Source organism: Malaya genurostris, chromosome 3, assembly GCF_030247185.1.
Source record: "Malaya genurostris strain Urasoe2022 chromosome 3, Malgen_1.1, whole genome shotgun sequence".
NCBI lineage: Eukaryota > Metazoa > Arthropoda > Insecta > Diptera > Culicidae > Malaya > Malaya genurostris.
In genome coordinates this window covers 244,017,992-244,045,855 of record NC_080572.1, presented here as the reverse complement: position 1 = coordinate 244,045,855, position 27,864 = coordinate 244,017,992, and the positions used below count along the sequence as shown (strand labels likewise).

Below are 27,864 nucleotides of genomic sequence, written 5' to 3'. Positions count from 1 at the left end.
TCGACAAGATCTTTCGTAAATATCAGTAATGAGAAAAACTATTTTCAGCAGAACTTCATGTAAAGAAAAAAAAACAATCGATCCTATTAGCATGAGATATCAACAATGCTTTGCAATTAATGGGAGAAATATTCTCAGAAGCATGGCCAACTATTCGTAACAAATCATAAACGCATAAATGCAATTTCCGATTCGCGATAGCACTGTAATAACGGGTCCTTAGGGTAGTCTGTTCACAACGTCGTCAAGCCAGTATTTTATGAGCTATCTAAAAACACCGTAAACTTTCCACGAAGTAGCCGCTGAACTGTTTGTTTTCGATAGCCTGGAGAATTGACAACAAAATAATCGGGCATTCAGCGAGACAAACATTCGATACATCTAACATGACGACGCCACAGGCTAAATTTAAAATAGAAACCATTTTTGGAAAAAAAGAAACACGTGGCACCGGTTTTCTAGTATCATTTGATTCCGAATATCCGAATCAATGGAAATAGCCCACCCTAAAAGCATGCTCGCTTGTAGTTGAATCGGAAAAAAAACATCCTGGCGCGGAAAAGCATTCCACCGATTGCCGGTTGCCGTTTTCCATTCATTTTCCACTCAGACTCGAAACAGATCGGTCGTAAAAATATTTTCCAAGCGCTTACCGTGTGTTGTTTGCAAAATTTGCAGCGTTTCTGTATCTGTCGGTGCCGAGTGAAAACCGACGCCGTTTTGGGGGTGTACTGACAGATAGAGAAAGGAAGATAGAGTGAGAAAGCAAGCGCGAAATACGAAATGGTGTCGCGTTTACTTTTCTGTTTTGCACGCTATAATCGCAGTTTGTGGAGTAGCAGTAAAGTGGCTGTTATGAGTTCATAAAAGTGGGTGGTAGATTTAGGGGGAAGGGAAGTGTGATGGAGTGCTCGTTTTCGAAACAAATAAACTAGAACAGTTGCTGCTGATACTATTTAAATAGTTACACACAACAGACAACCAATCAGCTGCAGGCCTGATGCCCCGGGAGCATACTCTGAGCCCTTATATTGTCTGTGTCTGTGTGTTGACCGTCTATTGTCACTGAAGTGATGTGAGTAAACAATTGACGAATCGGGTGCGGATAATTCATAGTCCGTTCAAAAACGCGAATGCGACCGGTAATTTTTGTTCTCACTCTCTCTCTACGAACGTACTGCTGCCAACGAGTATTACTGATATGCTAAACTATGAATGGCGAGAAAATTACGGGCAAAGTGAGAAGGACTCTGTGGATTGTGTTGAAGGAAACATTTTTACCTTCTAGCGTTTACTGCTTGCCGTCTGTTTGGTCTGACTACGCAATCATATGATACGGCATGGTTGGAGGTTTTCGTTGTAAATGGATGAAGGGTACCGACAAAGTTCAAAGTTTGTGGAATATCTGTTGTTTTTAAAGTGTGTGAATCAGGAAGGTCAGAAAACAAGCTTTCCAGTGAAAATTGGTGGGAACATTTGATACCGTACCAGTGATGGAAATAGTTTTGAAAATAGGTTTGTGCGACGATACGTGATGGAGTTTAACTTCGAATAGTTATTGAAGGCTATTTTCCGAAAAAAAAAAAATTAAAGTAAGTCGACCAGATTGCAAGAATCAATAATGTGTTTACTATTTCAATTATTTTTTCACGAGAATGAACCAGTGAACAAAATTATTAGACGAACCAAACAATTTGTAGAATTTCAGTTCACTCGAGCTTGGGCCCTCTTTCTCCAGTCCCGATGTATTCTCGCAGTCAGGATAATTTCTTCAAATGATTTACGTTTCGCATTCAGCTCATCAGTGCATTAGCAGATTATGTTGATCTACTAAAGCCACCTCGCGGATCAACATAATCCGCTAAGCAGACGTAAAGTCATTGCTGTTTGCAACGCACTTATTTTACACTAAAAGTGCTATGTCTATTCTGACGTGCCGAAAGTAACGAAACCAGTTGACGGCAATGCTGGCCGCCAACAGATAGTAGTCATTTGAGGGTTTGGAACCTCCCTTTGCTGAAAACCTATGTTGGCCACGATAGCACTTGGATGAAGACTTGTTTGTGTTCGCTCCTGCGCTCCTGTTACTTCTCTGTAATTCAAGTAAATAGTGCTAAAATATTTAAAACTGCTGCAGACTGAGCAAATGTCCGTGTGGGTGTGTGTGTGTGATTATGATCAAAAGCCAAGTAAAGTCTTGGCATTATGATCCTTTTTTTGTGGAATTTTGCCTTTCTGTTTCAACAGTCTTCGCAGCCGAATCGTAGCGTACAAAAAGTCATTACATGGCTAGTACTACGATCCTACTGACACACTAAGAATTCTTCCATGTCGGGGCTCGAACATACGACAACTTGCTTGTAATACCAGCGCCATATGCATTGAACCGCCAACCCGGGCCAAATGTTGGGTATAATTTGAACAAACTAAGCGCGAATGAAAGGTCTTCTCGTCATCCGGAACGTTAATGAATGTTTGTGTTTACTTTTCGAGTTATACGAAGTTTCAAGTGAAAATTTTCAGTTTTTGCCTTTCTCATATAGAAAGGTTATGCAATCACTGTGAAAACCGACTTTTGAACCGAGTGTCATATACCATTCGACTCAGTTCGTCGAGTGCGCAAAATGTCTGTATGTGTGTGTGTGTGTGTGCGTATGTGTGTATGTAAAGTTTTTTTGCACTAACTTTTCTCAGAGATGGCTGAACCGATTTTAACAAACTTAGATGCAAAAGGTCTTGTGGTCCCATACAACATTCCTGAATATTATTTGGATCCGACTGCCGGTTCCGGAGTTATGGGGTAAAATGTGCAAAAAAATGAAAATATATGGTCTAACTTTTCTCATAGATGGCGCGACCGATTTTCACATGTGGTCCTATACGTAATTCCTTAATTTCATCCGGATCCGACATCCGGATGCGGGATTATCGGGTAAAGTTTGTTAAAAATTTTATACCATCACTGAAAAGGGCGAAAAACCGTAAAAAGTTTTCTAAATCGACCTCGAATCTTCTCCTATTGATAGTTTTTATCAGTAGACGGTCAAATAAACCGATTTCGGTTATTTTTTTAAGAATCGAAGAAAATTATTTTGAAAAATACCACAGTATTATACACAGCAAAAAAATTATGAAATTTACAGGTAACGCCAATCCACATATGACTCAATTCAAAAGAACGTAATCCTTGAAACGTCTGAATTTTACAATAATGATATAAATATACGTCAAATATACCCCGCTTTTCAAGCAAACGAGTAAATTTTCATGTTTTAGCACTTAAAAATTTGTCAAAATACTTTAAATATAAGTTATAATTACTGTAAAATTGAGTCATTTTTGACGCTCATATATGTCGGTCTCAGAAGAAGTAAATTTACATGATTTTTTCTAGGTGTGTATATGATAGTTTGTTTGGTATGAGATAGGCTTCATTACATCACTAGGTGGATTAAAACAGGTTCTATTGTTCATTGAATCACTTTAGCGGTCGCTACTCCCTACCTCTCATTGAAGGTTCTTATTACTCAAGACACAGTTTTATTTTCAATTCCTAACTTTCCGATGATTCATCGGTGGTACGATACTGGATTTTGATTGCAAGTTTACAAAAAATTTTCACGGAAAATTTTCTTGTTCCGACGACTACTGTATGAATAACTATGAAATTTGACAAATGTCAACAGTACACTATGAATAAGATTTCCTATAATTTTCAGGTTTCAAAATCTACTGAAGACTGCCAATTTGATCTAATACACCCTTCACCGTGTCGACGGTATCGGATGAGGTATGGAAGCGAACTGGCAATTATCGTTTTGCAATTCACGTACTCTCACTTTCGAGTACATAAAGGAATTAATTTATAAATTACAGCGTTCGGTTCAAATTACATTCGTTTAGCTAAGGCCACAAATTATCAGTGACTGACAGTATTTGCTTCAATGTGTACATTATTGGTGTTTATTTTTGTGATTTAAATATTTTATTTTAATTTCCAAATCATTAACAATATATGAGGAACATGAGATACCAAAATCACATTAGAGGGCACCGATTCTGCTGATAATCCTACGCCCAATGGGTGGAGGATGAACAGATGCTAGAACATGTGTTAAAATCCGAATAGAAAACGATCTCCACTGCACTCGGTCAACAAATCATTCGAAGACAACAAAGAAAAACTGTTTGAATATTTTCCCACACCTTCACTGGCCATTTGCGTGCAGTTGGAGCCGACATCGATGGAAAACCGCAAACTGTGCGAAAACAAACGATCACCAATGTGATCATCGTGTATTCCGCGATGAGCTAGAAAATCGTTTATTTGCGATTCTCGAAACGGTGAAACTAATTTTTCAGCTGCAGGACAGTGACCTTACGAAGGGTAAAATTCGGTAGCGATGTAGGAAACGCGAATTCACATTTGAAGTCATCAGCCACTGACCGGTTGTGAGATTCCTGGAGCAACGATATTGCTATCAAATCGGATTTCGTTATGTGCCTTGCTTACGAGGGTGTACTGTTTATTTAGCTTTCTGTACACATGCGAAATTGACGGGGTTAAATCGTTTTTCATGGTGATGGATTAGAAGCTAACTGTTTCGACTTAACTATATTTGTATTTAATTAATTTAATTTAATTTAATTCCGTGCGACTGAAGCGTCTTCATTCTCAAAGATTTTAGCTGAATTGAAATTAATGATCCTACTATCTTGTAGTACCATACTTTCTAGATCTTGTCACCGTACAAAAAATATACTGAACCAAAAAACGAAACAAAAAATATACTGAGCCGAAAAACTACCATAAATCTGTTTGATGCAGGTCAATACATCTTTTACAGTACTATAATTTGGATTTTTCACGAAATACTCAGTCGTTTCGGTTTGGAATGACAATCGGTGTTTGTGTGGTACATCTGCATTGTTTCTAATCTCATTGGTTGCCTCAATTTGTAATGGTTTTCTAATTGTCTGGGACAGGAAAACAAATTATTTTGGACAGTATTGATATTGAATGTAATTCTGGGGAGTATGATTCGCCGTTTGTCCTTCAAGTAGCGATAATTGGAAATTAAGTTATCTCTATACACAAATCGCTTGCCAAACATGCTTTAGAAGAGAAAACTGGAACTAGAACACTAATCGTTTCTATTTTCATATATCACCATTTAACTTTATTTTATGTAATACTATGTATGAATTTCCTGAGTACGGAATTTTCTGTGACCGAATTTCACAAACTTAGCTTCAAATGAAAGGTCTCTTGGTCCCATAAGTTGCTATTGAGTTATATTCGTAACGGACTCTGGTTCGGGAGTGACGGTGCAAAAACAATCAGGAAAAAATTCATTCGATTTACTCAGAGACCTCTGGATCGATTTTCTTCAACTAAGATTCAAATTAAAGGCCTTATAGTCCCATAGATTTCTATTGAATTTCATCTGGACATCCGACTTCCGGTTCGAGAGTTACGCGTTAAAATGTGCAAAATGAACTTAAAACGTGCGATCGATTTTTTTTCAGAGACCGCTCATCTAATTTTCACAAACGTAAGGTCTAACAAGCCCTTATAACCCAACCAAATTTCATCCGGATACGTCTTCCGGTTCCGGAATTACAAACTGATAGGTATAAATATTTCATTTTCAGGGGCGTATTTTGCCTTTCTCATATAGAAAGGCTTTGTAACCACTGTGAAAACCGACTGTTCAGACGAGATTTTGAGAGCTGAATGTCAAAAACCATTTGATTCAGCTCGATGAACTGAGCAAATGTCTATGTGTGTATGTATGGTTTCAAAAGCTGAGATTCAGATGAAAGGTCTTATGGTCCCATGACCTGCTAATAAATTTCCTCCTGACCCGACTTCCGGTTCCAGAGATACTGCACCAAAAGTATGGAAAAAATATGCACTCACTTTTTTCAGAGATGGTTGAACCAATTTTCACAAATTGGATTCAAATAAAAGGTCTTATAGTCCCAAAACATGCTATTGAATTTCATTTGGATTCGACTTCGAGTTTCGGAGTTATACGGTAATATGTGAAAATTAAGTATAGAATATGCACTCGATTTTCTCGGAAATTGCTTAATCGATTACCACAAACTGACATTCAAACGAAAGGACTTAAAATTATTACAAATTTTCTCGAACGTTTCATCCAGATCCGACTTTCGGTTTCGAAACTAAAATAGGATAAGTGGAAAATTTTCAATCTCTTTTTTTTTCATAAACGAGGGAAAACACAAGTCCAAATCCCGTAAAACTGACTGATAAATTCTTCTAATTTTCAGAAGTTATTAATTTGTGGGCATATAAACTTGATTCGATGGTAATAGTTTCCCATTTCCTGTTCCGGAAGCACCGAAGGTAATGAGGAAACAGTCCAAAAGTAGAACTCACTTCGATTCCTCAGCTATGTTTGAACCTCTTTTCACAAATCTTGATTTAAATTGAAGTTCATATTGTCTCAACAACCACTGGCTCCGCAATTACAGGGCGATGAGTGTCAAAACTTTCGAAACCGCCATATAAAATGATGACACAAAATCAGTACCCACCGATACGAGCTGGCACGGTAGATGAAAACACAACTCGCCTTCACAAACAATGCACACAGCGGGCTTTGTTCAATTTCGTACACGCTATAAAGAAAACGAATAACTTTCTGAGACATTCGCCCTATGAAAGAATGGGTGCAAATTAATCATGACTATCTCGAGTTGTACTAAACGCAACTACATAATTCTTTCTCAGCAATTTATGATCAAATTTTTGACAGTGTAAGATAAATAACTAAAAAATAATTTTCCAAAACTTTTGAAAACAATGATAAAAACTCATCACGTTGGCTTGCCTAACATCATAAATTTCGTAAACAAATCGGTTCTTTTCAGAACCATAAAAATATTCTCAAAGGATTATGCAAAGTTTATCTCTATCAAATATTTTAATTTAATATTTTCACAATCAACTAATACGAACGACTATCTATATATGATCTATAATCGAAAATGTGAAAGTAGCATGTCAGTTTTACTCGTATTCAGGTCCTCCAGTTACGTATATGAAATTACCTACCTGTTCTTGCACGTAAATTTGCGTGAACAGCGACGTTACATTCGTGTATATTTTATAAGATATAAAATCACAGTTTTGTTTCGAAGCATGTGGGTTTTCCGTCCGCAGATTTAAATGCCTTTCCAAATCATAAGTATTATGGCGAATGTATCGACAAAAAGGTATTTCAATTTACTACGGATATCACCGCAAACAATGGCTTCTTTTGTGCGGGAAGTTGCTCCTAACCCATTCTCAGGAACGGTTCGTCGTCCTTGTTGGTATTCCTTAAGAACCTCGTTGCAAAACTTCCAAGAAAAGAGAGAAATCCATCTCGTAGATGAATCGTTCTGACGATGCTTAGTTTGGCATTGAATTCTTTGGTGATATAATATTCCGGCAGTCCTGGGTTTACCCTAAAATCGTTTTCAACTTCTTCAAGCACAGCTTCCGACTCGTAGGCTGTGGACCATCTTGTGAATTATTTTAACTTTTAGTTAAAATTTGACAGTCGATTAGTTATTTTGTCATTGTCTATTTATACTTTAAGCGCAGATTACAGATACAGGCTTGGCGAACACTTGCAGATGTCACCACGATCGACACGAGGTGCCACCACGATTTGGGTGCCGCTTTCACATGAGCCACAATTTTGGGTGCAAAATTCACTTCAAGCTAAATGTTTGTTTTGCTGTTGGTTAAAATGACAAGTTTATTTTTGTTTTATTCCGATCGAATTCTCTTGTGATTTATGCGACATGGGAATAAAGATGTCTTAAACACTTAGGGAAATCGTGTGATAAGTATTAAAATTGTTGTAGTTGTAATATTTCTCTAACAGACAGGGAAATTTTGTTATCGTTCCGGAACGTAGTAGAACGTTTTGAAAGATCGCGGCGAACAGTCGACTAGGTGGCAGTAGTGTTTTCAACTAGAGTGCCTATAACCGGAGTGACGACTTCTCATCCGTAATGTTGGAAACAATTCAAAACATTCCATTAGCTTTACATTGAATTGACAGGCCGTTTGCTCGTTTGGAACTGGTAGCTGTCATTCCAAACGAACAGCTGTCGTCACTCTGATTATAGTCACTCTATTTTCAACGTATAGAAAATTTGAAATATGCACAGGATTTAGAAAAAAATTGTTGGAGCCTGTATATCTGTTATCTGTGCTTTAAGTCTAAGAAAGTACCCCAATAAAAAAATTCCAATACATTGTCAAACGAAGTAAGTTTAGCTCGAAGTTCTTCTTACGTTCGCTGAATTGCAATTATTTTACCACCCGATATAATTTTATTTTTAATGCAAAATAAACCCAAATAACTTTCTATCCGTAAAACTTTGAAATGAGCCGAAGAATCAGTTAAGTTTAACTACTCGACCAAAAATAACTGCTCGACTGTCAAATTTTAACTAAAAAGTTAAAATAATTCGCGAGATGGTCCACGGCCTTAGTTTTATTTACGCATCTATTTTTTTCGTTGAATCTCGAAAAATAATTGTCGAGATATTCATCGTCGAATATTCTGTAATCCCCTCGGCAAAAGATAAAAATGCTGAGAATCTCGATAATCTCAAATTTGACAAACGTTAGTTATTACTAAAATCATCAGCAAAAGTTTACTATCTGCTCGACAAAACCTTTACTGAATGATCGGTAAAAACAACGATGTAGAGTTTATGAATAACCTTCAACAATTGAAAGTAACCAAAAAACATTAATCAACATTTCATTTTATTTTCTTAGAAACACACAAAATATGTACATTACATTACTTGTTTCGAGTTGATACAACCACAGATAACAGATATACAAGCTCAAACAAAATTTTTCAAAATCCTGTGTAAATTTCAAATTTACTATACGTTGGAAACACTACTGCCACCTAGTCGACAGTTCGCCGCCATCTTCCTAAACGTTCCACTACGTTTCGGAACGATAAGCAAATTCTCCTGCCTGTTAGAGAAATGTTCCAACTACAACAATTCGAACACTTATCACACGATTTCCCTAAGTGTTTAAGATATCTTTATTCCCATGTCGCATAAATCACACGAGAATTCGATCGGAATAAAACAAAAATAAACTTGTCATTTTAACCAACAGCAAAACAAAAATCTAGCGTGAAGTGAATTTTGCACCCAAAATTGTGGCTCATGTGAAAGCGGCACGCACATCGTGCTGGCACCTCGTGTCGATCGTGGTGACATCTGCAAGTGTTCGCTACGCTGATTGAGCAAATTTTACACACAGTTTATATGTGAGCCTGTATATCTGTTATCTGTGGTACAACTGTAAACTATGCCATTCGGCCCAAACGCTGATTGTCCAATATATTGGTTGACATGTCGTTGAAGTTCTTCTACAATAACTTCCCGATAGTGAAAGTAGGATCAGGAAGATAAATTTCTATAAACAAAAAACAATAATTTGTAGTTAATATAGGGTAACGGCTCCCTATTCCCTATATCTCTATTTCATCTGAGCTCCTATTCCCATCTCATCCCGTCACCTCTTTACTTTGAACATGAATAATATTTTACAACCTACCTGAACCAAACTGTGAAATGTTCTAAAATGATTATAAATGCTATTGTCACACTTTCCCATTGAAAGAAATGGTTTTAAATTCTTAGGTGATCGTTTTTTTCATTTAAAATAAACTCACTTTTCAATTTAGGACACATTTTCGTCTCAAGAATTACAGTTCGTCATGTTTCTGATTATCTACTAATCGATTTTTCTCAAAACATGATCACTATTTCGCACAATTACACCACTATTGAATGCTGGATAACTTCATAATTAGTAATGTTCACTTGCCACTTGTTTAGTTAACGATTAAAAACTTCGAAAATTTCCACTAGTCGCAAATCTAGTCGCACTGGTTTCATTCCGCTATACGTCAACATAACGCTGTGAAGTGTGTGTGTTTCATCGGCTGTGCACAGAGATGCCAGATATTTTCATAAAAAATATGTATTACTTCGGATAGAAAGTCTATATCTGCTCTATCTGTTTTCACTAATAAAGTGGTGTTAATCATAATCAATTATCTGCATAAAAGATTTCTACTTTAACATGTGATTTGTCCGTTGATTAATAAACTTTCAAAGAATCACTGCAATCAAATACTAATAGATACTCAGAGGGAAAAGTCTAATTTTTTACTTCTCACTTTTTATGAACCTGTACAAATCGGTATTAAATTTATGAAATCTATATAAAATAAATTTTTTAAACGATGAAATGATTTCAAACTGGTTCTAAAAATATCGTGTGTTGTCTCAGTGTAATAGTGGAATATTTCGTTTTGATTGCTGTCGCCATTACTAATTTATAGGATGAATAAAGGACCAACGATAGGATGGATAAAAATCCATTGAGATGAAATTAGGAGCAGAGTAGTGAACACATCATAAGTGTTTTTAGCTGTTTTATGAATATTAGTTAAATTTTCAAGAAATGTGAATCAATTCTCAACGTGGAGCAAGGCGAATGAAGCAGTAATAGGAAAAAGTTATAGTGATTTTAGTGGCTAAATCAGGGTTTTGAGGCGACGTTCTTACAAATGAGATTAAATAGGGATCCCTTACCTCACTTACTGAATATATAGTGTAGAATCACACATTTCACATTTCAACCTGACCCAATACATTCAAGCGTTTTTGAATTAAGGGCCCAAAATTAATTTTCGTTTCGCGACTAACTATATAACATGTTTTAAACAATACGAAACACGAATTTTTCAGCTCTAAAAAAGAAAACATTATAAAACTGCTTGCTGTAAAAACATCCGAGATTGGAGTGCTTCTGTAAGATATACATTGTATCCAGATATCAAAAGACTTATGTATTGTAACTTGCCTGATAGAAAATAAATCTTGTTCGTAGTAGCAATTTCAAGCGTTTCTCTTTGTCATTCATATAAAGCATAAGAAAACGCAATAACAAAAATTACTCAATGAAAAGTAAAAGCTAGGATGAAGCTACTCCGGACTCCCCTTTTGTGCTGGAAGATCAGTACAAGTTCACATGGCGCTCTTGAACTTGAGCCAAACTGCTTACTTTGGTATAGCTATTAGAGAGTAGTTCAATCTCACTTCAACATTTGGATTTCAAATCGCTTCAAAACAGACATCATCGACAATTGTTATTTTCAAGAGGTAAACAGTACCTGTCTTCCTTGGCTATCGGAGATGGGATAAGATATGTAAGCACTCGTCCATTAAAAACTGCCACAAATCAACGGTAAAATAATTTGCATTTTCTGTCACCTTGCAAATCTCGCGTGACAGTTAGTTTACTGCTTCCAGAAACCTCACATCCTTTTCTGCAAGGTTATAAATAACCTCACATATTTTCGCACCAATTTGTATCACATATGTTTACATTCGCTTTCGTAGAGGCGTGCGAGTGTGTGGTTGTTTTCTTTTTTTTTCTCCTGACGACGCTACCGACGCTGAGTTGACATTTTCGTACTGCGAAGTGAAGATCATCTGTTTCAAAATTTAGCGGTGAAGGTTGTGTGTAAAAAAAGAATCAAAACGAGTTCAAAATAAACGTGATAGAGATAACGACCGCTGTTTGAGGGTTCTTATATTTTGGAATAAATGTAGAGCTAAATTAAGAATTCCCTTTCACCGAGTTCCCACGGAGGCGCCTGGTAGTTCATGTTCAATTACTGCATAGTCATCGGCATTGTATGCTGCTCGAAACATGACAAGCAAGCATTAAATAAGCAACCGGCTCATTCATCACAAGCACACCGAAGGTCGACTTTTTTTCCGACACACTTTAACTTCAGAATGACACGCCACCATGCTTAAAAAGAACATGATTCTCTTCATCACCATTATCCTCGATCGCAGGTGAAAAACCGGCACACTCCATTATCCTCGTTGACTCTCGTGTGAGTCAGTATTGCTGTCGGCTTTGGCATAGGAAAGTTTTCAAGGAGCAACATCGAAATCGTAAACGATAAACGATGTCCATTAGGGTGGTTTACTTTTGCTGAGGGCGATGATATTCAATTTTAAATACCTGCTCCGCAAGATATAATACAAGTGATATAATGAGATTTCATGGCAGTTCATAGTGTATGCAAAATAATAATGAAAAATATGAAAAAGTTGAATTCAAGAAAAAATGCTCTTCCGCCCATCAGTGAGTTTCACTCTGTTTAAAAGTATCTGATCTGATTTAGAAATATCTGACAGTGACAATGTTGATGTGTTTCATAAATTTTGAGCCCCTCTAATGGATATACAGCCAAAGAACAATTTGCTTGTCAAGGAAATTCGAATGCGGTAAATAAGAACTCCATCGGAAAGTGTAGCAGAAAAATGCCATGTAATTCATTCAGAAAATGGATTTATAGTTGCTTCATTGGGATGATGAACATGTAATATGTTACTTATTGCCTGCTGGCTTTGTGAATAAATTTTGCCACGCTATTCGCATTATTTGTTGTATTGTAATCGATTATCATTGAAAATTGAGAAAAATAATCCTTCTGAAGCATTGTACGATTAGGTCATCCATATGATAAATTTCAGAAATGTGCAGCAATGTACTAGACTTTCCATACTTCGTTCAAAATGAAAATTTGGTCACATCTTCAATTAGGTTTTACACGAACATGACATAACCTCACAAAATGAACAGAATGAACTATTTTCGACAGCCGCCGTGTGATTGTTTACAGTTTAAAAGTTCATCAGAGGTTCATCATTTGAATTTAAAAATTGCAAGTCGCCTCACACTAAACAGATTTATACAAATATCGCTCCTCGTTGCTGGAAACGCATACAGGGCTATCTTTTTAGTTTTTTTTTACAGTGGAACACGTTTTTAACAGGCACTTTTTCGTCATTCTACACTTTTTAATTTGCAGTCGCAAAACAAAACAAACACACGGCAACTGTTGAAGATGAACTTGATTCATCGGCAGTTCATTTGTGACGTCATCGTGTAAAACCTAATATGGAATAAGAGTAATTTTTTACGAATGAACTCGTGACAATTAGGTTTTGCACGATGACCACTCGAATGAACTACCAATGAACTGTCGATGAATCAAGTTCACCTTTTGACAGCTATCAGTGGTTTGTTTAGAACTGTTTACAAACAAGCATAAACAAAAATCGAAGAGCGCATCTAAAACAATCATCTTTACACTTTGCAACTAGTCACTTTTATTTAATAAATATCAAAAACGAACCGTATTCAATCGTGAACAAATGTTTTAAAACTTTATTTAGCAGTGACGGTAAAAAACCTAATGGATTCCCGACTCAAGATTCGTGTGTATGAGTTATGGTATGCACTTTTTTTCATATCACCGTAACTCGAAAACTGTTAATTTAAAAAATTGACTATTTTTTATCAGGAACTTAAAGTTGAAAAAATGAATAAAAATTATTTCAGGTGTAACTTCTTCACTTTTTAAATTACACTTATAAAATTAGCAACAAATGTGGTTTTAAATTTCAAATTGAAAATAAAACTTTTTAAAAAATTTGAGTAGTAGGAATTTTGAGTGCTGCATTTTTTTACACTAAGCTAGAGCTTCCAGTGGAATGTAGAATTCCTTTTAAGGGGCTCTTACTAATATTTCATAGCTTTCAAAAACTAATCGTAATTATTTATTAACTATTTAACTAACAGTAATCTATTCATTTCAACACTTGAGCAGGAAAAAAACCCTCTTGAGTAGACTGTGGTAGCACTTGCTCAAAAGGGCACAAAAAATCTCCTCTACTTTTAAGATTGCAACATTTGAACAAAGACTTGAATTGATAAGTTGATAAATGTATGAATGAATGGGTACATGATATTACGAATGAATAAATGAATTAATCAATGAATGAATTAATGAATAAAAGAGTTTATGAGTGAGGGAAGTAATGATTGAATGAATCAGTGTATGAATGAGTGAATGAATGAGTGGATGAGAGAATGAATGAATAGATGATGAAAGGATGTACTGTACAAACACAAAAACATGGTTGATACGATTACAGTATATAGTTTGCTATCTCTGTTTTAGGTAGCGCTTTAATCTCATTTTGAATACGACCGGATTGAAGGTTTGTTTAGGCTCATCAGGAAGACTATTAAGGAGTGTATCGAAAAGTAGTTAGCAACATTGATTATTGAATAAAAAAGCGAAAAAAAACATTTTGACATCAGTTTTTGATATATTGTAGAAAAATTACATTTTTATGCATTTCACTGATTATATTGAAGAAAATCCTAGTTTCTGTGAAACGCTCGCACTTTGGACTTGACATTCTTCATTAAATTCTGCACAGTTACTTTTGTGAATTTCCTGGTGGCAGCTGTCACGTTTTTTTGAACTCCTGCATGTTTTGGAACACTGTACCTTTCTTCCGAAAGTGCCGCTTGACAATTGCCCAATACCTTTCAATTGGCCGAAGATCCTTTTCCTTTTCCACGAATTGTACATTATTTTTTGACTACCACTGTAGAACGGAGTTGGCGTAGTGGGCTGAAGCCAAATCCGACCAGAAGAGAGGAGGAGCCTTATGCATTCTGTACGACGACCGCAAACCACAGGTACAAATTGCTTGCCAGACCAACATCTTTTGCCCAAACTTTTCCATCGCCACCGTGGTGTCAGCGTCGTCCAGGTCCTGGTACACCGACTTCGTATAATATTGCGGTCCGGGCAGCGCTCTAGAGTCTTCCTTGGCGTAGGTTTCGTCGTCGATCACGATGCATCCGTTTTTATTCTGTAGAATCCGGTTATACAGTTTTCGCTTGTTTGGTTTGAACTTGCTGTACCAGGGACTTTTTCGGCACCTTCTGTTTCTTGTACGTTTTCAGGGAGTTCCGAACTTTGATCCGTTGAATCATCCCGATGCTGGTGTTGAACTGCTTGGCCAAATCCCGTGTCGACGCCGATGGGTTTTTCATGATGTACTCAACCACTTTTAAGTCCCGGCCGGGCTGGCTGGGACCCGTTTTCCTACCGGATCGAGGCAACTCCTTCATGGAAAGGGTCTTATCGAACTTCTCGATAATATTTATGACACTGGTGTGGTGCACTTTCACCCGTTTTGCAATTTCGTTGTACGTGACACCACTATCTGAGCACCAAATGTGCAGAATTTTCTTTCGCGTTTCCGGATCAATTCGACTCATCATTGAATCGATAAACCGTACCGAAACCAATCGATTTCGCAGCTGTTATTGACATGTAAACAAACATATCACCGCAAAACACGCTGCAATAAATTAAGCCATTTCAGAGTAATAACTGTTTGAATGTTGCTAACTACTTATCGATACACTCCTTATATATCGATGGACCGTAATATGTCATACGAGTTTGACCCAAATTCGAATAATCTCTTACTCGAAATAATGAGTTGGCCTGTTTTGTATACCGCTGCTGGGTACCAACGGGTAATGAAATGTTGTGATGAACATGTGGTTGATAGAGAACTTTGGGCACAAATAAGATAGCTGCATATCACGAAGTGCCAGGAGAGGTAAGATACAGTGCACAGTGGTCCGGATCCACAATTTAGGGGGACAAAAACATTTGTGGCTTAGCCTTATACTTTAGAGCTATGATGTCTTCGGAACAAATGATCAGTGAAAGATAAGTCTTATTTTGAAGCATATGGTATTAGGGTGGTTCTAATTATTAGGGTGATCCAAAAATTATTTTCCGTATGTGTTGAGATAGAGGACTGCATTCTTCGGCAAAATTGTAGGAAAACTTATATCAAGCAACTTTGCCGAAAACACTATTGTAGTATATCTAACAGTTTTAGTGTTACAGCTATTTTAATAGATCAACTTAGGGTGTTCCTAAAAAAATCAGATTTTTTGCTCTAGCTTTCTTAATATTCACTTCTCGATTTTGGTGTCTTTGAATATCTTTTAGAGTTTGTTGACACCAATTTTTTCATGACTAGCGCATTCAGGTAGCGTTTTCTGAACCGAAGTTATGAGCAAAACTAGTTCAAAAACAGATCATTTCTAAACTGCTATATCTAACATTGGAGCAAACGAAAAAATAATCGGTTTCTTTCATTTGATAGAAAATACTTTCGAGCATGTTTATAGAAAAAATGGCGGAGGAGATATTTTTTTAAATTTTTTGAATTGTGTTTGTTTGGATTATTCTCATTTGTTTCAGTTCTTGAAAAATTCAGAGCTTTTCCTGAGCGCTTGCATATGTACCAAGCTTGGGAGTGTATGCCTGTTATGTCGTTTAACACTTTCGTATCGTTCAGGCAGAACACTAGCTTCGTTGATACAAATACTTTCCCCAGTACTGTGGGAGAAAGCTCTGCAATTTCTGCGTTTACTTTGTCCACTTCCTGCTGTTAGTTCCGTGTTTTCCTTTTGAAAGATTATTATTCTGGGCAGCAAAGGGAAACAGATGAAGGATAATTGTTGCTCCAGATTATCCAGCCTTCTTGCTCAACAATCAATCGCAAGGGAACCAAACAGATAGCAAATAATGTACAGTAAGGAAGCGCAAGAGAGTCGAAATAAATCAATTCGCAAGTATAGGCAGTTCTATCCGCAGAACTTCAATCGTTTAGTGAATCTAGAGGATGTATTCAAACGATTTCTTTTAACGTCTGATCCTGTAATAGCATTATCGAATAGAGTAACAACCAACGTGAGTTTATTCCATCTTCCCGATCATGCAGCTGAATTAGTTTTAACACGCTAGAAGACAGCAATACCTTATTTTAATTATATAGCTAATAAATGTCTTACATGAAAGAGCATTTTTCAATGAAAAAACCCAATGTTTGAACACAATTTAAAAAATATCTCCTCCGCCATTTTTCTATAAACATGCTTGAAATTATTTTCTATCAAATGAAAGAAACCGATTTTTTTTCGTTTGGTCCAATGTTAGATGTAGCAGTTTAGAAATGATCTGTTTTTGAACTAGTTTTGCTCATAACTTCGGTTCAGAAAACGCTACCTGAATGCGCTAGTCATGAAAAAATTGGTGTCAACAAACTCTAAAAGATATTCAAAGACACCAAAATCGAGAAGTGAATATTAAGAAAGCTAGAGCAAAAAATCTGATTTTTTTAGGAACACCCTAAGTTGATCTATTAAAATAGCTGTAACACTAAAACCGTAAGAGATACTACAATAGTGTTTTCGGCAAAGTTGCTTGATATAAGTTTTCCTACAATTTTGCCGAAGAATGCAGTCCTCTATCTCAACACATACGGAAAATAATTTTTGGATCACCCTAATAATTAGAACCACCCTACTACCATATGCTTCAAAATATGGCTTATCTTTTACTGATCATTTGTTCCGAAGACATCATAGCTCTAAAGTATAAGGCTAAGCCACAAATGTTTTTGTCCCCCTAAATTGTGGATCCGGACCACTGTGCAGTGTGAAGAATCGGAATAAAGTTGCAATGTTGGATGAACAAATGGGAGATTGTATATAGTTTTTTTGCAGCGATTCTGCACTTCTTAAATACTTTTAAGCTTGGATTTCGAGGCATGACCCCATATAATCAATAAGTATTATGTATGAAAGTGGATACATGCAAAGTAGAATTGTGCATTATTTGTCACATGCAAACACACTCTACGAACTGAGTTGAATGGCTGCTAAAAATGGCCGATTTTATATGGGTTTATCTTTACCTGCACTGACGAAACTACCCGTGCAACATCAATCCTAGTAACTCATGAGTCAGCAGACAAAATTTGATAACTGTATCATTCGAACTGTAACCGTGATGGTTAAAACAGTCCGTTCAGAAGTGTGCGCGTGTGGCACTTTTTGGACGCCGGATTCGCCAGTACCGGCATCTACAACATCTTGCCAGTATTAGAGAACACTCAGCACATCGAAAGAAATCATGATTCCGGACGGCCGATGATCCTGAGCGACAAGAATTTTCACATCAAGTTCCCCAAAAATGAGCTTCGGTGGCTGACAATCAGCGAAAAGGAGATGTCAAAGCCGCTCTCCTTTCACTCCAGACTGGCCGTGAACGGGGAAATTTATAGTACGAAATACCTGCCGGAAGTTACGTCGTTCATCATGAAATACCATAAGGGCGAAAACGTGGTATTCTGGCTAATTATGGAGTCAGTTCACTACTCGAAGCGGTCGTTGGAGGAGAAGAAGCGACTGAATATCGATGCGTCATGGCTGCATAGGAATCACTTATTTAGGCATTTTTTACGGAATATTTTCTTTTATTACCGTTCCGGTAGTGATAAAGCTTTGGCTTACTAGACCACAGTTGCATATTGCATGCTGAACCTAATATTTTTTTCGGAAACTTGGTCTTTTTCTTCATCGTGAAATGTTCCTTAATACCGTTCCGTAGCTCGGCAGTACAAAAAGACATTCCAGGGAGCTGCTTAAAGTCTTTCGGCACATAAGTTTCATCGTCCATTATCGCGCAGGAAAGTATAGTCAAATATTCGCGATACTACTTGCAAGCCCGGGTTTTAGCCGTCACATTCTGTTTATCATTACGGTTCGATACAGTTTACACCTTGAATGACTTCACCTTGATGTGCAATGTGTGTCATTTCGATTTCATTTCTTGGTTATTTTCGAAAGTTTAAGAATTATTGACATAAATTCTCGATACTGAAACCGATTTTCAAACATAAACTGCTTACAAATTTCTACTGTATCCAACAATACGTAATGGTTCCGTCAAAAATACAAAATACAATGTCTGCTATACGAGTACCATTCATATTAATATCATAGATTTAGTATTTGAACCATAGCTTCCATGGTTCCGTGCCATGTGTTGCTATGCTATTCATATGCACAGACAGGCTACAACTCTCAATCGGGCAGCGAGTACCACATAACAATATTGCAATTATGTACCTTAACGCAACGGAATGTTAAGCAGTATTTTCCCCCTTCCAAAGCAAGAGTCGCAGAAGTGAAAACATCAACAACTCCGATAAGTTACATGAAAATCATGGCAACTTCGTCTAGCTGTCTATCACTTTTCGTTTTTTTTGCGCTTTCTAGTTCCGGCTGGTATGAACCGAACGGCAATTCAGCAATAGGAATCCACGACCCCCCTCTCTTTAATGAAAAGGGCTATCCACCAACGACGGCAGAATTATCGAAAATCAAACTGATTTTACTAACTCTGACTCCCACCCTCTGATGTAAATGTCTCTCTAACCTTGAGGCCTTTGCAAAGTTGTTCGTTTTCAGGTAGCGTTTTTTAGTTGTAGGCGCTTCTTAGAATAACCACAATGTTTTCATAATAGTGATCCATCTTTTTTCTCTCTTTCCTCAGAAATCCATTCAAACCATGGAATCATCTCCCCTGAAAAACAACCGAAAAGTTCGGTTTTCACTACCAGAAAACAACGTCGCCACAATACCATCAAGTGTAAATCTACAAAAACAACGTCTATCTCATGGTACCCTGCAATACGTGAACGGAACTCTGGTCAGCCAACCAACAATGACTGGGTCCAGCCCAGCTATGGGTGGTCACGTTCAAGTTCGTCCGGGAAAACCTAAGGAAGCAAACACAAAGATAGTTCTTCACTTGCGACCCTCTACCGGGATCGATAAACTCGAGAACATGGAAGTTTGTACGAAGCCTTCCAGTAGTTCACTCGAGAAGGGTCATCGAAAGGCACCGAAATCCGGTGTCCCAAAACTAGAAACAAGAAGTTTCCGGACACTCCCGCAAATCAACCAAAAGTTTCCTAGTAGTGAAGAACTGAACCATCAGAATAACACAGGTCGAGACGTGTGCCACCGACACAAATCGGTTGACGATTTCGGGTCCAAACCGACGGACCCCAATAATAATGTACAGCAAATGAAGAAGCAAAATGTTATGTTAAGGTCAATTTCCAATCTGAGCTCGAATGCAGGAACTAAACTACCTTCCAGTAGACCTAGATCAAAGTCGTTGGGTCGGCTGAACACCAGCAAAACGGGGAAAACATTGATTTCTTCGCACCTGCAGCAGCACGAAAACAACGTCACCATCAAAGTGCAGGAAAGTTCTCCGGCACGAAGAGCCTTTCCAGCGGAAAACAACGAACTGAATTCGAACAGACGTCACCGGGAACAGATCAACAATGGGGGTGGTAAGGATTTCAGCAACGGTGCCAGCACGAGACCCAAGTCCCAGTATGCCAAGTGTAATTTCCTAACAGTGCCAGAGTTCAGCGATCGGTTCGATGGTATGGAAACAGCCGTTTCCACTTCCCTCGCTGAGTTCGTGGATGAGGGAGAGATGGAGGAGGCGGAGGAGGACGATGAGGAGGGCAATGACGGGGAAGGGAACCCCATGGTGGTGGATTCTAGTAATCGAACTAATAGTGTTGACGCTATCGCATTGAAAAAAAGTGGCAGCGCCGTAGCTAAACGACGACGGTCCCAGGGCGGAACGATGGTGGAAAGTTACGGTTACGGTGGTAAGATATTTTCTAAAAGACTGATTTCCAATTGGTTTCATTCTATGTGCATATGTAGAGTGTCGCAAGCTAAAAATAGATTGATTCCAGCATCAACGTTCGGATCACGCACAACACGGCACAATGCAAATGGTCACGATTGAACATTGGTTGTAGCTCAGCTGACCAATTGTTGGATCGCTTGCATCAGTAAACAACATTGCAATGATTGTTGAAGTAGAGTTTCATTTGATTTATCTTTCAATTTTGTGCGTTATTTCTCGTTAGTCGTTTTGTATAATTTGGTAAACATTATGTGAAATGAAATGCCATTCGTTTTATTTCAAATTTAATTTTAATTTAGGCTGTTTAAACAATACATTAGATGAATGTGCATGTTTATTGGTTTCGTCGTAGAGACTAGTGAACAAAGTAAAACAATAGTTTTTAATACATACATAATAAAACAGATGTTTTAACTCATTCGATGTAGAACGTATGTTTCATTCAAACGAACACCTTCCATTCCTCCCATTCCACAGAAGGTGACACAAAAGCACCCAGTGTACTGAACGATGCGGGCTTTAAGTGTATCCAAGACACCAACCTTGGGCGGGATAAGAACGTGCTCCAGTTCTGGGACTTTGTTGAGCGATGGCGTGCGAACCGGGCGTTGAAAAAGCTCGACAGCATACACGGTGTCATCGCCGATGGTAGCGGCATCAATGGTAGCGGCAAACCTAACGGCAGTAGTACGGCTGGATCCGAGTCGTCGTCGTCAGTACAGATTGGCGGTTCGGGAAAGTCGGATGTGAAAAGGTTAGTGTAGAAGTTTGGTCGATAGAATCGCGGTTAGGATTTTAAATAAGGGCGCGCGCGCTTCAAGTGCTCAAGTTAGACGGTAGATAAATAAAACCGAAAGCCTAGGTACTCGAAATAGTGCAGTTTTATCAGTTAACTGGGCTGACACAACTATATTTTGGCAGTGCTACAATAACTAATAGTTCAGTAACAGCAGCAACTGAGCAGTTTTTTGTGCCAACTGAACCGGAGTCAGACCAATCCGGACGCATAAAAGTGATTGTGTTTGTTGTTTCTAATTTAAACCTTTCTCCAGCGGTCGGTACCAAACAGTCGATATCACGAAATAATCAAGAGGTAACTTGGGTGAGAAGAACAACGAATGTGAGTTTTTTTCCTCAAAAATATATTTATAAGTCAGCACTACTTCATCAATCGAGTGTGGATGTGGTTGGTGGGTTATCTCAAATCGAGCAATTTTTTGCCTTCACTGGATATGGTGAAAGCACCTTCGAAACCGATTTGTTTATTTTGGATTTTTTTTTGCGAATCAGAAATGTGAGTTATTTTTGGTTTTGCCAATAAATATTGGTTTTCGGCCAGTTCGAAACACTGCATAATTACACCAAATACTCCACAACACCAGCCATCGCAAGTACCGTACACTTGTGTAGCGAAGCGTGAAACGAACATGTGCCCTCGGTCAGGATATGCGCGGTAAGCAGTGTTAATAAGGTGTCAAAATTGAGAAGGTATTTCGTGTGCTGCATCACTACTATATGCTGATGTACTTCTTCAAGTCACGAGATGTCAGAAAGCGATTCCTTGATGTTCACCGAGAAAAAAAGCTTTCCTAGCTAGGCATTTGCACGTCGTACCGCACTAAACTATTTCGGTTGATTTGTTGCTACAACCTGAACCGAACCGTTTAAATGGCGCATCTACATACCGTTTCTCTAAGGTAATGTCATCCCGTGACTCAGCACTGGTGCTCCGTCGTGAACGTGAACGGAATTTGTAACGAACATCAATTAAAATATACCGTGTCGTCAGGAGCCATGCTTACACCATGCAACATACCCTGGGATGTGCCAAATATGTGTCGAGACATTACATTTCAGTTTTGGTTCAGTTATTCATCAAGTTCATGTTTACCAGTTACTAAACATTTACTGACCAAATCAACCCTTTAATTTAGCATGTGCGTGTAGATCCAACTAGTCGTCTGATGTAATTATAGACCAACAAATTGCTTGATAGGAAATGTAAACAGTTTATAATAACACAGAATTAATTCCACAAAAACAATTTTGAAATAGTTAACTATACAGGATTCCATGAAGCGGAAGTTCTGCGTCATTTTGAGTACGTACTGATAAACTCAAGAAGTTTTTGCCCTGCTCCAATGAAGAATAAGAGGCTAAAGAACGTTTATTCTTAACAAATATTGTTACTATTAAAAAGGAATTATAGGTTTACAATCAATTCAAGGTTTATGATAAACTTCTAAGATGCACTAGTAAATCAATGTGAACTGCTAGCGCGCTGATAAATCGAAGACGCACTGATAAACCAAAGACTCACTGACGAGTCAAAGACGCACTGAAGAGTGGAAGCCGATACGTAATAAATAAGAGGAAAGTCCTAGTGTCGTGATGCTCTTGTTACTCATATTTTCATAAATCTTACTGAACGATTCTTCAAAAAACTTTCCATTGAATCTTGAATAAAAACAAGAGTGAAAGTTTCGTTGTCTGAGTTTTGATCACTATTTTTGGCCAGCAACTAACACAAACAATAATTTGAAAAAGTTTTGAACCAAAATTTTAGATGTTTTCCGTATTATTCTAAATCATTATATGAGATTTTAAACGTACTTTACCCTGCAATTTCAGAAATGACAGTAATTGAATCCGAATAAAATTCAGTAGCAACTTATTGAACTGTTAAATCCATCATTTGAGGCTAGGCTTGAGAAATTGGGTTAAGTCTGATACTCTTCCTGACTTTTATCAGGTGTACAACTTTGCTTCCGCCGTTTTCCGATAGGTGGCTGTACCGGCTGAGGCTGGTCAAAATACATAGATAATAATGCCTTCAAAGTGAGTGTGTACAGTGTCTAACGAATTGTCATCGCCGTTTCAGTGACAGTTGTTCTTGTTTTCGTATTATTCACGCTCGAACATGTCTATTTTGTGTCCAATTCTCGCCATTTGGGGGAAGTTTTACTTTTCTGTTACAATTCGAAAAAAATGCAGCTGAAGCGTATCGAATGCTCTCAGAAACTTATGGTGATGCTGCTCTGAGTAAAAGAACGTGTCGGGAGTGGTTTCAACGTTTTAAAAATGGTGATTTCGATGTCGAAGACAAACATGATGGTGGAAGAGAAAAAACCTTCAAAGATGAACAACTAGAAGCATTGCTTGATGAAGATTCGTACCAAACCTAAGAAGAGCTTGCCGAACCGTTGGGAGTGAGTCAGCAAGCTATTTCAAAACGTCTCAAGACCCTGGTCATGATTCAGAAAGAAGGAAACTGGGCGCCTTACGAGTTGAAACCGAGGGACATCGAGGGCCGTGTTTCTATTTGTATGTGAGCAACTGCTTCAATGACAAAATCGTAAGGGGACATCGAATCGTAACCGGTGATGAAAAGTGGGTTCGATACGATAATTCTAAACGCCGAAAATCATGGGGAAAGCCCGGGCATGCTACTTCGTCGAAGGCAAAACCGAAGATTCACGGCGCTAAGGTGTTGATTTGTATTTGGTGGGATCAGCTCGGTGTGATTTACTACGAGCTTTTAAAACCGGGTGAAACCATCACAGGAGATCGCTACCGAACGTAACTGATGCGCCTTAGTCGCACGCTAAAAGAAAAGCGGCGACAATATCAAAGGCGACACGACAAAGTCATCCTCCAACATGACAATGCTCGGCCTCACGTCGCAAAAGTGGTCCAAAAGTACCTGGAATCGCTGAAATGGGAAGTCTTGCCCCACCCCCACCGTATTCCCCAGATGTCACCCTTTCTGACTTCCACCTGTTCCGTTCGATGGCACACGGCCTGGCAGACCAACATTTTCAATCCTTCGAAGAGTTGGAAAAATGGATTGCTTCATGGATGGCGTCAAAAGAGGACTTTTCCGAGCCGGGATCCGAAAATTGCCGGAAAGATGGAAGAAAGTTGTCGCTAGCGACGGACAATACTTTGAATAATACATCTGTAAGCACTTTTTCGCAATATAACTTTTAATTTTGGAAAAAAAACGGCGGAAGCAGAGTTGTACACCTGATATATTCCGTGAGTGAAAGTTTCCACCAACGTATGCTTTACAGGGTCGCTTATCACTGCGCAGACTGAGCCAAACTCACCACCAAAGAGTACTCATTTTCAAGCTACTCTGGCTAAACACTCACTACTCCGACAATGTTTCCACCGCTTAGATGCCAAACATTCTCGTAAACTTTCTGGGCTCAAAAGCTACAGTAAACGTTCCGTTTGCTAGGGACTAATAATCAATTGAGGATTGAAATTTCTTTATAACTCGACACGACAATAAAAAAATAACATGTGAATTTCAGTATTTACCTTCTTAACACCATGTTTATTCTCACTATCCTATATTCCTACTACCAATTTCACCCCTAACTAATCACTATCTTCTATTTTCCTATCCCACTACGTTTCATAAACTGTTGCATGTTAATTTCTTAGAACTAACGTCACAGAGGTACCTGTTGTTTTCGAATACGATGTTGCTCCTTTCTTCTGCTCTATTGGTTTTTGATTGGATCATGTATCGTTCATTTCTCTTCAGCATACCAATCCAAAGATCAGTCTAGCCGCCATCATTTTTTCTGAACAACAGTAACAGTAAATTTATATTGGTACTGGTTTTGTTGAGATGAGTTGTGTAACTTATGGACGATATCGTGAACGTATCTTGTCAAGTGTTTTTAAACTTCAATACTAATAAGTAGTCTTCTAACGGAAACTTTTATAACGACTAATTTGTTCTAACGGAAATTTTTATAACGACTAATTAGCCAAGATCGAATTTAATAGAAATTAAAGAGATCGTTAGACCCTTCATTTTAGCCTAGGTTTGCGAAAATCGGCTCACTCCTCTCTAAGTAAATGAAGTAAATTCCGTCTTAGAATGTTTGACTACCATTGCCGGTACTTCCGGAATCGGAAACTGATTCTAAGTTTATAAAAATCGGTTCCATGAAAAACGAGTGCATATTTCTTGCACACACAGGCAATTTTAGATCTCGGCGAACTGATTCAAATGGTATATGATACTCAACACTCCGGGCCTCGGTTCAAAAGTCAGGTTTTCACAATGATTGCATACCCTTTCTATATGAAAAAGTCAAAAACATTCAAAGAAAATTTTCTTTTTTAGGAATTCTGTAGAGATGGTAATTCGAAACGAGGATACTCTTACTACAACATTAGATTGGACCATCTTAGTATTGTTTTAGAAGTTTGTCTCTCATTGTGCTTAGAGTAGAAAATCTAGTTAAGGGGAGCTGCTCCTGTAAACGGAATCTTTCGTTCCTTCATTTCGAACGTGGATTAAAAAAGCTATGGGCTGCCTAATCTACAATGTCTATTCAGTTAGTATTCTTTATTAGAGACTGTTGCAGTGTAAATTTTACTTAAAAATATCTAGTTATTCCTGAGATATAGTTGTCCAAAGTGGGACAAAGAACAGCTAGATCGATTCAAACATTTTTATATCGGATTCAAGCGTAATAAATTTTAAATGAATCACCTTTGAGAAAATTATAAAACAAAATTTTAACCCATTTTCCTTTTTGTGAATACGACTTACTTTACAATGAGGCACCTTTTCGAAATTTACCCTCTGACAGAGTGATGAGTTTTTGATCGTGAATATGTCTGATTGTATCTCACGTATCAACATAATTCTTGCTACATGCCATCGGAAATATGATCATCAATTTTGTTTCGTTTTTCGTTTATATAACATAATCACAAATAACTCCAAATTAAAGTTTTCTAAAACGATTGGTATCAACGAGTATCAAAGAAGAAAACTCATGACGCGTTTTTGCCTTTCTCGTACCCGAGCCGACGGGTTTGATGTAGTAAGCGACAGTTTATATCTGCGTTAGCTAGTGGGTATACACTTCGAAAAAATCCTGTGATTTTACATCTTATTAGATGCACATAAATGGAGTGTCGTAGTTTATACAAATTTACGTGGAAGAACATTTAATATTGTGCCTAAAATTCTACGAATGAATTTCATTCATTGAAATTAAAAAAATGAATACTGATAGCGACCACCGCAACTTGAACCGTTAATCTTTGGATCGCAAAGTACGTCCATTAATCGACTGACCCACAGAAGCACACATTTGCTTGGCTGGTAAAAGGTGCATTCAAATTCATACAGTTGCACCTGCTAGCACATTGTAAGTTACAGTCGAAGCCAGTAAAATTCAAGCTAATCCGACAATAAGTCATTACAAATGAAATTTTCCGTCATTTGACCAAATACTTCTTCATGAATTGCATCGTATGAGGGAATAGGTCACCTGTAAAACTCAAGTTTTTTTTTATTTTTAGGTATAAAACATGTAAATATCAAGTCTTAAATTTTGTTTATTTTAGCCTGCGCAGTTGACTAAGCAAAATGGAAAGCAAGTGTATCATTTCGGTTGGTTCAGTTCCAGAGCTCAGTTTCAGTTCAGTTTGCTCCAAATGCAAAATCGATGCATTGGAGCAAAACACACCAAAAGTAATGACCGTGAAAATTCTACTAATCAGCCCTTTAAAGGCCTATAAATGTTTACAAAAGACCTATTAGAATCAGTGATGGCCCAGCACACGAGCCAGCTCTCATACAGTACCTTTTCAAAAACACGCTCACGAAGTCTGAAGCACACGCTCGTGTGCCGTGTTGCTACTAGATCGAGAGTCGTATGCTTCGAAGAACCAGCTCGCGATGCTGGCTCATCTGCTGGCTCATGAGCTGGAATGGGGAGCTAGCTCGTGAGCTGACTCATTTGCTAGCTCACGTGCTGAGTTGAGTGTCCGTTTTTTTAAATTTAATAATATAATAAAATTTCTAAGCACACAGTGTCCGCTCTTGTATTGTCTCGCTCATGAGTCTGGTTTAAAAAGCACAGCACACGAGTTTAATAGGCACACACTGCAGGTATAGAGCAGCTCGTGTGCTGAGCTCGGACATCACTGATTAGAATCATTTGTTTTTTATACCTTCCAATTGCAAATTGGCAATGCGAACTTCGCACCAATCGAATGCAAATTAAGCCAGCATTCGACTGCTTTGCGTTCGAGAAAAATGCACCGAACAGTGTCCAATATCGGAAAATAAATCCACAGTTTGACCCTCCTGACAACCAGAAATAAATTCCGCGTTTCATTATGATAGTTTCATTCGTTGAAATATTTCCATCCGAAATGAAATTATCAACATCCAAATTCTATTTCGCGAGCTGTTTTGTGAAAAGGCTGCAAACGAATTCACGAAAAATTGCTTCAGTATTGAGTCAATTCG

General features: G+C 37.8%; 1 protein-coding gene across 3 annotated transcripts in view; it reads left to right on the top strand.

The window, feature by feature from the left end:
- Positions 1 to 620: 620 nt before the first annotated feature.
- The window catches only part of LOC131434795 (uncharacterized), a 76,310-nt gene continuing 49,066 nt past the window's right edge, over positions 621 to 27,864 (top strand). For all 3 annotated transcript variants that reach the window (XM_058601947.1, XM_058601944.1, XM_058601946.1), the window contains exons 1-3: positions 621 to 1,592; positions 19,386 to 20,526; positions 21,048 to 21,324. In XM_058601947.1, the coding sequence (XP_058457930.1) occupies positions 19,401 to 20,526; positions 21,048 to 21,324 (1,403 nt within the window). In that variant the 5' untranslated portion in view covers positions 621 to 1,592; positions 19,386 to 19,400. The remainder of the gene's footprint in view (positions 1,593 to 19,385; positions 20,527 to 21,047; positions 21,325 to 27,864) is intronic.